Here is a 13,409-nt window from a genome sequence, read left to right as displayed (position 1 = left end):
CACGAAAAACTGTGGGGTCCGAGGCTGTAATCGATAGACCGTAGGACTGCCAAAAGGTGGTAGCCTACGGCCTTAACCCAGAAGGGTTGGGAAGTAGGCATTTCATGTCACAAAAGGGCAGGTATACTGGGATAACAGATATTAAAGAGTATATTAACAGCTAGATAACTCTTCAAGGAATAACATTCTGACATTTCATCAGCTTGGAATTAATTTTGTGGCACCCTTCATTAGGGCAATTGAGGCTGAAAGCAATCTGATTATAATTGTCTCCCTAAGAAGCATCCAAACACCACCAACTTACTTTTTGTGATTTAGGGCGCAATTTAGATCGTGGTAGAGTGGGTAGCAACAATTTCCTTCCCACCAAGACTATAGTCCACACACTTAATTTAAATGTGGGCACATCATAGTTTGATGGCAGTGGAGACTGCTCCATCTCCGACATGGTCAAACTCCTTCAATGGCCCGACAGAGATTTGGCTATATGCCCGCCCACCTAATTTAGATGAGCCGGCATATAGCCATTTTTCAATTCCTGTCTCCACCAGGAAGAAACCTTGCAGTAAGGGGCACTGAAAATTGCACAATGTCCACCTCGCCATGAGAGAAACTCTCACAGTGAGGGGGGTCATTGTTTTTTTTTTTCAAAAACGAAATCCTGCTTTGGGATTTTCTTTTTGAACATAACAAAAAACAAACTTTGATGTATGGCTCCATCATGTTTGACGAAGCGATCCACCAAAGTTGCAATGCATTGACAAGAAGCACCGTCAAGACGTTTCCTGTCAATGCCTGAAATGTTCGGCAGGCTGACAGACATTTCAAAATTTGGTGGTCCTCCTTTAGGGCAACTGAGTAATTTACTCTGTCCCCCTGAAGAAAGGAAGGGCTGACTGCTAATATACCAATGAGGCTCTTAGTTACATAATGTAGTCTAAGGTCCATGATGTATGAAACCACATCTCTTGTGCGCTTGACCATTCTGAATGTCGCTTTCTGCTTCTTCTCGTGGAACTATTACGGTCATTTGATAGGGTGAACCATCGCATTTTACTGGTGCACCGGTCCATTATATTAGAACTAGGAACTTCAGAACTATAGTAAAGGTGATTCCAATCGTTCTCAGAAAATGGTCCTAGCAGAGCAAATGGTTCCTTTACATCAGAGATCAGCAGTCTAGATTGTGTGTTCGCTATGGGATCCTCTTCATCGTTTACCTTCTTTAGTCTATACCTTTAGTCAATTTTCAGTCTTTTCAAGGGCAGTCCAGTCATCAACTGTAAACACCCAGGTCTTTTTAAGGTTCTTGCCTGACCTATCTCAGGCTACATCCATACCTGGAGGATCACAAATTGCATGTTATGTTAAAAATTCTTATAAAGCGCACTTACACCCAACGGTTTCATGGCGCTAAATATCTCTAAAACTAGGATTAGCACTAACAGTAGTACGGAAGGGAGGTCTACACTAGCTTCACTTAAGCCATCCATTCTTCTTGGCTTAGATGTGCAATTCACAAAGACACTGCGAAACTTGGTGTAGTGATTGATGCTGAAACCTCCTTATCACTTCATGTATACTTAGTTTCAGGAGCTGATCCGTCAACTAAGCAAGCCAATGTTAATGTCCATACCTTACAGAGAACATTTTGTGTTGAGAGACACTTGGACCCCTGCAATGTGCTTTATTGTGGTATGTTTCTAAGCACAAAATGCAGCCATCAATGCTATAACTTTGCTCAGCAAAAAGGACCCCATTTGGAATTCTACACTGGATCTATTCAGTTCAGTACTGCATGCCTTACTTATTTATAAATGTGAAAGCCACCTGGCTCTGGCTGGGTGGTCGAAAAAGAGATGATATTCAAGAAAAAGTTGAAAGCCAGTTTGTTTGACTTGTTGACTCAGTATTGAAAGACCAGGCACACCTGGAATTTCTGACACCAAGTAGTATGGTCATTCTGAGGTGTGGGGTTAACAGCCTCTTACTTTAGTCAATCAATCAATCAGTTCTTGTGGAGCACAGTTTATCACCCATGAGGGTGTCCAGGCGCTGTGTTGTAGCGCTATTCGAATAGCCAGGCCTTGAGTCCCCACCTGAAGTCTGTCAGCAAGGGCGATATTCGGAGGTGGAGAGGGAGGGTGCTCAGGAATTGGTGGCAAATTGGAAGCAGGGACAGCCTCCCTTGTGACTGCGACCGATGCACAGTGTCTGTGCGAGGGCAGTGGAGTGAAAGTTTCTGGTGGTTGGTGGAAGTTCAGGCTGTGGTTCATGTATGCTGGTGCTTGGTCATGGAGGACTTTGTAGGCATGTATCCGTAACATAAATAGGCATCTTTTTTGGACCGGAAGCCAGTACAGGTTTGTCAGGTGTTGGGCGATGTTGGTCCATTTACGCAGGTTGAGGAACAGTCTGGCGCTAAGGGCCAGATGTAGGCGGCCAAATACCGGTTGGTAACGGCCGATTTCGGCCGTTACCGACCGGTATTTGGAGTTTTAGATGTAGGGGGCTTCAATTTTACAGAATCGGTAAATTTACCGATTCGGTAAATCTTGATATAGGTGGCACTGAAAACAGTGCCACAGGCCCTTAAGAATTCGTTATTTACCACGAAATAATATTTCGTGGTAAATAACGAATTCCAGTGTACATGCACATCTGTGCATATACACCTGTGCCATGTGGCTCACATACATGCCCTAAGGGCATGTATGTGTGTCACATGGCACACAAGCCAGAATCAGGGGTGCTACAGGGTGTCAAAGTGACACACTGTCCCCCTTGACAAATCGGTAATTTTACCGAATTGGTATTTACCGATTCGGTAATTGACATTGATTCCTATGGGCTTCAAGGCCTATAGGAATCAATGGCATTTACCGAATCAGTAAATACCGATTCGGTCATTACCGAATCATACCGATTCGGTAAAAATTACCGATTTGTTCCCTACATCTCATTTACCGAAACTAGAATACCGAATCGGTAAAATTCGGTATTCTAGAGTCGGTAAATGAGCTTTACCTTCATCGGGCCCTTAGTTCTGTATCATCTGGAGTTTCCTCATAAGTTCAGTGGTGGTTGTTGCGTACAGTGTGTTGCCATAGTCCAGCTGGCTGGTGATTAGGGCTTGCGTACCTGGTTTTCTCGTGCTTGTGTGGAGCCATTTGAAAATTCTTCGGAGCATGCGGAGAGGTTGGAAGCAGGCAGAGGAGATTGTGTTGATCTGTCATTTCACGTGAGTTTGCCGTCCAGGATGATGCCGCGATTGCGGGCGTGGTCTTTTGGTGTGGGGGGGGGGGGTCCGACAGTTGTCCTTCATCCAGGCTACGCCATTATTCATGCAGTTGTGGTAGGTGGTCCCATAGAACCCATAGCGAGGGCATCGGGTGTGCAGCGTGATTTATAACAATACTGTTTATTAACCAGAAAAGACCTATCTTTTTTTTATGTTGTCAACAGATACATTGCTGTTATGATCCCTCCCAATTTTAGGCGCAAGGCAATCCCTTTTTAGCGCTTCCTAGCACTTACCGATTGGATTTGATGTCCCATTCACACAACATTTTTTCAGGGCTGCTGCCAGCCAACAGATATTAGCCAATCTCATTACAATTATTATGAGTTCCTAAATGTGTCTTCCGAGCTAGAAGCCCATCCAAAGCGCTGGCACACACCCTACTGCCAGCCGGTAGCGAGCTGGCGGGGCGCAGGGTTTTCATCATGCACCGTGGATATATGTGTTGTGTGTTGAATCGCAGCAGTTAGTTAAGAGATGAAGTGATACGTACCTGAGAGAAGCACCTGGCGGCAAGGGGCCATTGCAGAAGTCTACGCTTGGGTCTTGCCCGCAAGAGGCGTCGTTGCCAATACGCAGCAGAGAGAAGTTGTCGTTTAGGCCAGGGCATTTGTAGTTGTTTGCCGTGTTTTTCAAGGTGATGTAGAACCCTTGAGTTGCAAGTTTGTTGTATGACATTGTTCCAACTGTTAGTGGTGTAATTGTGCCAAACGAGATAGTTGTTGAAACTGTCCAAAAAGAAATGGGGAGAAACGTCTTTAATTTATGTTGGGGTCAGTACACAGGCAGGATTCTTGGTTACCCTAAAGAATCTTAAAGCTGTAGGCACCAAATTTGAATATATCTCTTGCAATAGTATGACTGGCGAATATAGTTTTCTCTTTTTTCTTGAAGCTCAGACTGCCAGTGCAACTCCCTGGGCAAACTGTTATCAAACAATTTGTGTAATATACACACCAAAAATGCACATGCATACGTCATCTCTCGCCAAGACCTAACCTAGCCATGGGAGTAATATGAGCTGGAAATATTCCTGTGGCCAGTGGCCCGTTCTGTCTGCAGCTCTGCTGAATGACGCTCTTAAAAAACACAAATGGAGAACCATATATACGGTCAGGGATGGGAAGCCAATCAAAGTACAAGACGCCCAAGAGGTGAGAGAAAGAGAAGGGAAGAGTGTGCAGGGGCGTAGCTTCAACTGGTGCAGCAGGTGTAGTGGTACCAGGGCCCAGGGGCATAAGCTACGCACCGAACCCTGCTTATTTCTGTCTTTTACCTTTCGATTGGCAGCCGGGGGCCCATTTCCTTCTTTGCACTAGGACCCACATTACACTGGCTCTGCTACTGAGAGTGTGAGAGAGGAGGCTGAAAGGAAGAGCGAAACGAAGAACATATGAAAAGAAGAAAGAAACTGTGACAAGAAGGAAGGGCCAACATCTTAAAAAAAGATCGATGAAAGGTTGAATGGACTGATGAGTAAATGTAAAACAGCTTTCAATAGTTTGGTGAAAGAAAGAATGGCTGCAATGACGAAAGGCTGGATGAATGGCTGGATGAATGGGTGGCTGGATGAAAGGAAGTTTGGATTGATGGATACATTGATAATAGGAGTGTGAAATTATGTATGGACGAAAAAGGGATGTATGGAAGGGCAAAGTATGAATGAATGGAAGTGTAACTGGAAGAATTGAAGGATAGGTGGAGGAGTACTGATAAAAAGGTGGATGGACAGTATGGTAAAGGAAGGACAGATGGAAGCATGGAAAAATGGATGGATGGATGCATGAAAGGCTTAAATGAGATCGAGATAGATGGTCAAAAGTTGGGATGAAGGAACCTCATACAATGTGGGTAACTCTTCCCTGACCCAACGGCATGAGGTACGGATCTCAGTGGGAGGTATTTTAATTTTCTGGCTGCTCCCTTGCTTGTCGCTCATGTAAATGATGTCACTTGTGAAGAAAGGTGCGAGTGACAGTCGTGTGTAGGGATTTAGGTATGGTTGTTGAATCTGCCAATCAACTTCCTCCATACTTAAAGAGCTTAAAACGCTACTCTGCATGCTACGCCGTGTAGCTGTGTAACCCTTGAGCTACCTGTTTTAACTTGCCTGAAAGCTCTCCACAGTTCTCACTGCCCAAGCACTGCTCGCACAGCAAAACCCCACCCCTTGCTCAGTCACCACGTGTGCCCAACACAACCTCCTGCCCTATCCCCCTTTGTCTAGTGCACACCCTGTTCCATCTTGCCTGCCACTCACCTAAATGCCCTGCTAACCCCTCTCTTCCAATTTATGTAATATCCAGGGCGTAGCTTCCAATTGTGCAGCAGGTGCAGTGACACCGGGGCCCAGAGGCCTCAGGGGTCCACTGAACCGTAATATTGTATTTCACAGTTAAGCGGCCAGGGGACTCATTTACTTCCTTTGATTAGCCTTAGGGCCATTGACGCACTGACTACGCCAAAGGTTATTCTTTTCTTACTTTAAATAAATACTGGACAAAGCACTTTCATGTGACAAACTTACAATGATTTGTAGCACTCGGTAGATCAGGATGGCCAGGTTCCCACATTTGACTAACGAATAATTTTAAGCACAATGTACACAGTAGCAAAGTACAGTCTCCCTCGAGTCCCCATGCTACAATACCTACAAACTGTACACTTCTGGTATTTCTCCCACCCGGAAGTCCTTACAGTTGGGAATGTTCTGGCGCTTCCACATCTAGCCCATAATACCTCTTCCATGGTCCCCAAATTTCATTGAGCTTTCTGGGGCATCAACTACTTTTAAATATTCGCTTCTCTGCTCCAGTGCGGATGGGAGGAATAGTCTGATTCACTAGCAATATCCATCTCACCTACCATAAATCCTAGGACCACAAAGTGAGCTTGCGTCTTGCAACCTTGGTGCATTGCTGGTATTCTTAAGCTGTGTCTTTAGTATTAGATAGTAAGTAAGGTGTGGGAGGAAGGCGACAGGGTACGGCCTGCTGACTGTATCTTCCGGGGAACCACAATTTGCAAAGATGGAGGGATGCAGATTTGTTGTGCAAAGGGAATTGTCCTGACAGAGCTTGCTCTTGTGGCTCTCCCAGATGTGCTACTGTCAAAGGCAGATGGCTGCTAGATGTTAGGTCTTCACATGTGATTGCCCCATGGGGCACCACTTGTCACGACCTGCTGTGACAAATATCACCTGAAGCAAAAACTCTTAATGCAGAGGAGAGATGTACAAGGAGAAGGAGCATATCTGAACCGGTCCTAACACCCAGACAGTGAATTCAACATCCCTCTGTGCAATAGGACTATTTAAATGGGACTGAAGGGGCGTGGCCTGGACGGCCAAGATGGCAGTTGAGTCTTAGACCGCTCCCATCGCCCACTACCTATGTGGCGTAGGGTGCCAGGACAGGGTTATTGGTACACTGCTACTGGGTGAGGGAGTCCGATGTACGTTTGTCTTAAATCTTGTGCATCAAGATGTATGTGAGACGTACGTACATTCTCGTGCATCAGGGCGTCTGCGCCGCATACTTTGAAAAAGTTCTGGCTCAGTGGATCTCCCCTCTGCGAGAAGACGGCAAATGAGGTCAAGCTGCTGCTGCTGGGTAAGGTACTGAGGGTGGAAGGGGCGAGCAAGGGTGTGCTGGACGTGGGATCGGACGCCACGGGGGAGGGGGCTGGGGGTGGATGCAAGCGGCTGGGTGAAGGGACAGTCAGTGGTGTTTGAGAAATGTGGCGTAGGGTGCCCACCTCAGGACAGGGTTATTGATACACTGCTACTGGGCGAGGGAGTCAGAGGTAACACAGCCTTGGTTAGCAGTGGAAGGTATTGCTGGTTGACCGCGTAGTTTATGAAGATGAGGGTTGTTAGAATTGGGGGTCTCTGGTTGGCATAGGTAGGTACTTGTGACAAGCAGGGACCCTCTCCTCTAGTCAGGGCAAGGGAATTAACCTCTCAAAATAACCCCTGCTCACCCTCTAGGCGGAGTGGCACGAGCAGTCAAGGCTAGTTCAGAGGCGATATAAGTAAAGCATTTGTGACCACATACAGTAACCCAGTGACAACACTACAAATGAACACCACACAAGGTTTTATCAAAAATAGGTAGCTTTTTTTATAAAGGCTTAGCACAAGAACAAATAATGACAAAAATAATCCACAATATTGTTAGCAATCAAGAGTTCTTGTTAAAAGCGTATTCTTAAAGTTCTGTGCGAATGGTACTCTTTGGTTCGTCTCTCACGGTGATAAAAATGCCCAAAAGAGTCTAACAAGCGCAGCAGATGCTCCGGTCCGATGCGTACAAAAATGCAGTGCGAGTCCTACACAGTACACAGTACCTTAGCTTGGTGTGTCCGGCACGGACGGGGCGATGAAAAAGAAAGCGTTGTACGTGGCGATGTCCTCCTGTCACGGTGCGAGCTACCGCTAGTTGACTTCGTGGCTACGAGTCGTTGGGCGCAGTCGCGTTGCTTGAGGGGACAGTGCTTGGTGCGGTGCGATCTATTTACGTTGCGGCATACGAGCCGTACCTTGAGAGCCGCGATGTTCAGTTTTGGATGCGGTGCGAGGCGGATGTGCGAAGCGTACCCTCCTTTCAGGTGCTATCAGCAGGCTCGAACTCAGCGGCAGTGTACGTGTCGTTCCAACCAGGATGATTCGATGAAGCAAAGCATTGTACACGGCGTTGTCGGCCAGTCACGGTGGCACAGAGTCGCATTTATTGAGTTGGACGGGCTAGATACGGTGCTTTGCAGGACACGAGTTAATCGTACGAGGCGTGCACAGCTCCCGGCCTCGGCAACTACGGAAAACAGGGTTTCCCACAGCTCTCTTAGAGGCGGATGAAGTCCACTGGTCCTGGGACTTCGTTCAGGGGGCAAGCTCACTCACAAGCCCTTGGAGATCTTTTGCACAAGTTGGAAAATAAAGTCTTTCAGTATTTCTCCTCTCCTATAGCAGCAAGGAAATCACTGCAGGCCAATCCCCCAGGTCAGGGACAGTATTCATCCTTCAGCTTTCCCAGTTCCTTCTCATCAGGCAGAGGTTTCTTCTTGTCAAACCTGGATCTAATTTCTTGGGAGCAGGGTCCCAATACTTATACCCCTAAATCCTTTGTTCCTCTGGGGTAAAGGGGCCTTTGCCCAGCCAAAACCAGTTCTTGAGCACTTTGTTGACAGGACTCTGACATTTCATTCAGGGAGAAGGCTAGATACATCAGACACTCCACAGGAGGTGGAGCCAGCATTGTGGTGGAAAGGCACAGTCCTATTCATAGCCTAGGTGTACTCCTCCCACCCATCTGGATGTAAATCTCTCTATTCACTACCAGCCTACCTAGCCCTGCCCGCTGGAATTTCCCAGCCCTGTCACTCACAGAACCCAGACAGCAGATACACATCCTAGCAGAGGCGGGCTGAAATAGTTAGGCAAGCAAATACCTACTTTCTAAAAGTGGTATTTTCAAACACAGAATATTAAAATAAACTTTACTAAAAGATGTATTTTCTTATTCCGAGTTCAGGCATACTAAACTCGAATTTCTACCATGTTCCCTGAGTCTGTTAGGATTATAGAATGTAACAATTCTAACAGCCCATTCTGGCCTATGAGAACAGGTAGCCTTGCAATAGTGAAAAACGAAAATGGCGTAATTCACTATTAGGACATGCCACACACATCAGGGCTTGTCCTACCTAATACTTACAATGCACCCTGCCCTTGGGCCTACCATAGGGGTGACTAACATGAAGGTAAGAGAAGGTTTAGGGACTGGCAAGTGGGTGCACTTGCCCAGTCAGCATGAGAGTACCAGACTGCACACAGGTTCTGCAATGGCAGACCTTAGACACATTTTACAAGGCCGCTTCTGTGGGTGGCACAAACAGTGCTGCAAGCCCACTAGCAGCATTCGGAGTTACAAGTACTAGGGTCTGACAGTAAACCAAATAAGCCAATCATGGAATTCAATCAATATAGCAATTTACACAGGGAGCACTTGAACTGTGGCACTGGTTGGCAGTGGCACAGTGCTCTGAGCAGCTAAAACCAGCAAAAACATATAAGGCACAAAAGTGGAAGCGAGACCCACGCCAAGGTGCCAGGTCTAACAAGGGTAGAGACAGGAAAAACGAGAGGCCAACTTCTAGTTTGAGGGCGCAGAGCAGTAACCTGCTGTCTGGCCAATCCACGGCGGCCGTTCAAGGCCCTTCCAAATTCCTTTGCGCTAGCTGCTGTTTGTCCCGCGTATTTCACCAGTCAGACGGGGTCTGTGCACTTCGGAGGCTGGTGCTGAGTGTAACGGTGAGCAGGAGGGGCCTTTATCCAAGTACGGGTGTCCAAAAAATTAATAATCGTCATCACAGGCCTTTTCAATAAACAAGATTCTTTAAAAAATAAGGTAAGTAGACAAACATTGTACTGGCAGAGACTTAAACGTCAGTTTTAGGAGGAATCAAAACTCGACAAACATACCTTGGTTGCAGCAGACTTCTTTGCATAAATAGGAAGTTAGGGAACCGATTCAAGATTGTGTACAATCAGGACACCTTTTCCCACATAATTGCATGCTTTATAAACTAATTTAATTTACTCATTCTTTGGACATGGAGGGAAAATGTGGCGTCTTAGCTGCTTGGGACTGCAAGAATTTTTGGAGATGAGAACCTGAATAAAGACCGAAGTGCTCTTTGAATAGATGTTGTCTTTAGCTCTTTTCTGAACTACATGCATCGTCTGGTGAGCCTAATATGCAGTGGCATGTTGTTCTCAATTCTTAACGCATGCTTGCTGCTGTGTTTTTTTTTTCTTTGGTTTTTTTCGGTATTTCTTGACTAGCAGTCTGGAGATGCCCTGACTCATTCTGCTGGCCTCTGGAGGTGTTCAGTTTTTGAAAACAGGTTGTGTGAGATACTATTCTTTGCTGTTTTGTAGTTAATGCAGCAGGTCATCAGAATGCTTTAGTCTTGTAACATCATCCATTTTTAAATGCAGCACGGTCTGAGAGATGTGAATTTATTTGTTGAGTATTTTTAGGAGACTTTTGACCTCAAAGCGGATTCTGTTCACTGATGTACCAGTGGTATTGTCAATACCAACAAGTAGAACATCGCTAAGTCTTATACCATAACCAGCAGCATTTCACCACAAATGTTACTCTTGCGTATGAGAGCTCCTCCAGATATCTGGGTTCAGACTAACAGTTATACAAACATTAGTGTCAATGTTTCCACGTTAAAGAACAGTAACTGTTAAGCACCCAGGATAATGTGCTGCATGGCTAAATACTAATAAGATCCCACAGGCAAGACCTATTGACTATGCCAATGCTTGATTTGGTTTGCAGTGTTATTTTGGTGTACTCAACCGAAGGTATCTGAGCTCTTTACATGAGCACCAGTTACATTACACAAGGTCACAGGAGGTCAGCTAGAGCCTCAGTTCTTGCTTCCACCAAAGAGAAGACGGGAACTGGGAGGCATGGAGGAGGTCATTTCACTGTGGAATAGTTTATGTCTTGTAAATTAAGGTAATTAAGATTGCAAATTATCAAGAGCCTAAACATTCAGAACGAGTTTGTGCTGGCAACATTATGCTGAATACAGCAGGTTCACAATTCTTATCCGGTGAGGGAGGTTCTCATTTAATAAACATGAGCATTAGCATATATATATATATATATATATATATATATATATATATATATATATATATATATATATATATATATATATATATATATATATATATATATATATATATATATATATATATATATATATATATATATATATATATATATATATATATATATATCTCCGCTCCACTCGCACCAGCCTGTCGCACTCAATGGCGGGTGCCTGCCAGTCGGGGGTGCACCCGACGTCAATGTCTGCTCCAACAATCCCTCCCCGCAATCCTCGGGAAACAGGAGGCAGCACTCCAAAGATAGGTAACACAAAGTTCTTTTAATTTCTCACAAAGCGCTTTCCGCACTCGGCCTTCGTCAGTAATGAGACGCTGGCAACAAACATCCGCTTACATTTAAACACCCGCGTTGCACGGGTAGTAAACATAAAGATAGGACTACCATCACAAATCAAAATTGAAAAAGCGGCGGTCGCCATCTTAGAGTGGTTATACTCGCAATGTTTTAATCGCTTATGCTAACAATAATACTCAAGTGTATATCCAATTATTGAAAAAGCACACTAAGGCCATTATCAACACACAATGCGACTGTATAACTAAGGTCATAGAATCACGCCCTGGATGGGCTTTCAGTCGGCGTCTGCCAATTCAGAGTGGGTGCAATATGCAATTATATCATACAAATATAACAGTGTTAGAGTGATATGGAGATCGAAATTGATCCCAAACGCCATATGGCAACAATATTAACACAAAACTCATAGTCCCACTTTCCTCTTCATGTTATAAAGCCCTTCGCGAATTTATTCGTGGGGCACTGGGAGGAGCGGGTGGCTTGGTCCAATACCAACAGCAAATGGAATGAACTGGTGAGATGTTGGTATCGCTATATAGATGACCTGTTTATCATCATCGAAGGATCAGTTGAATTAGCTGAAGAATATCTGGAGGTACTCAACAACAACGAGAATAACTTGAAGTTTACAGGAGAAATCAGCCAAAAGGAAGTGAATTATTTAGATCTGACTGTTTTTATTGAAGGAGGCAATCTGCATACCAAGCTCTTTCGCAAGGCCACCGCAGGTAATTCAACACTATATGCCACCAGCGGGCATCCTAAGAGTTTGGTCAATAGTATACCCTATGGTGAGCTTTTAAGGATAAGGAGGAACAACACTAAGGACAGTGAGTTTAAAAAAGCAGCCGGCGAGTGTATACAAAGGTTCAAAGCAAGAGGATACAATGCCACTACATTGAAACAAGCACTGAGCAAAGTTGAGAACCTTGATAGGAACAAGTTGCTGGAAGATAAAACTCATGAAAAGGATAAGAACTCCGAGACTGGGCAATTCCGACTAATAACCACGTATTCAAGGAATTCTGGAGACATTAAACGCATTTTGCGTAAACATTGGAATATCCTGATGACGGATAATGTTATCAAGCAAGATCTGCCCTCCTATCCTTTGATTACATTTAGAAAAGCAAGAGCACTAAAGGACTATTTGGTCCATAGTCACCATGATGAACTGAAACCCAAACCTAAAATTGAACCTATGAAAGGTTTCTTTCCCTGCGGACGATGCAAGGCGTGCAAGGGAAGCAAACGTGTAACTCAGTACAGCATTCCAGGTGTAAAGGAGCCTAAGAGAATTCTAAAATTCCTCACATGTACCACGCCTTACGTGGTGTACTCTCTAACATGTCCTTGTGGCAGAAGGTATGTGGGCAGTACAACCAATCCAGTGAAACTAAGGATATTAGAACACCAGAGAGCGATCCAGAATGCAGATGTCAGTTATCCTGTTGCGAGACATTTTGATAAAGAGCATGCACGCAACAGAGAATTGCTTACTTTCTTCTGCTTGGACTCTGTCCCTGTGAGTGTCAGGGGTGGTGACAGACTCTTAAAGTTAAGGCGGTTGGAATCAAGGTATATTATAGATTTGTTAAGTAAAATGCCAACTGGACTGAACATGCATGAGGATCTAGCTGTACACCTGGGATGAATTGATTTGAATTGACAGTAACATTGCTTCATGTTCTCTAATGGTTTTCAATTAGAATGATGAATGTATTTCTAATGAATTTTTTCCGTTGAGGGTTGTGATACGTTGCAAATATTATGATTGATTTATGCCCATCTAGGGCTTTATAACATGAAGAGGAAAGTGGGACTATGAGTTTTGTGTTAATATTGTTGCCATATGGCGTTTGGGATCAATTTCGATCTCCATATCACTCTAACACTGTTATATTTGTATGATATAATTGCATATTGCACCCACTCTGAATTGGCAGACGCCGACTGAAAGCCCATCCAGGGCGTGATTCTATGACCTTAGTTATACAGTCGCATTGTGTGTTGATAATAGCCTTAGTGTGCTTTTTCAATAATTGGATATACACTTGAGTATTATTGTTAGCATAAGCGATTAACACATTGCGAGT

At 44.6% G+C, this 13,409-nt stretch overlaps 1 protein-coding gene across 1 annotated transcript in view; it reads right to left on the bottom strand.

Annotated features, from left to right (window-relative positions):
- Positions 1–13,409, bottom strand: part of LOC147729871 (uroplakin-3b-like) — a 187,924-nt gene that overhangs the window by 65,388 nt on the left and 109,127 nt on the right. The window contains exon 3 of the mRNA XM_086954045.1: positions 3,795–4,029. Within this exon, the coding sequence (XP_086810171.1) occupies positions 3,795–4,029 (235 nt within the window). The remainder of the gene's footprint in view (positions 1–3,794; positions 4,030–13,409) is intronic.

Source organism: Lissotriton vulgaris, chromosome 2_1, assembly GCF_964263255.1.
Source record: "Lissotriton vulgaris chromosome 2_1, aLisVul1.2, whole genome shotgun sequence".
NCBI lineage: Eukaryota > Metazoa > Chordata > Amphibia > Caudata > Salamandridae > Lissotriton > Lissotriton vulgaris.
This window is presented reverse-complemented; position numbering and strand designations above follow the sequence as displayed.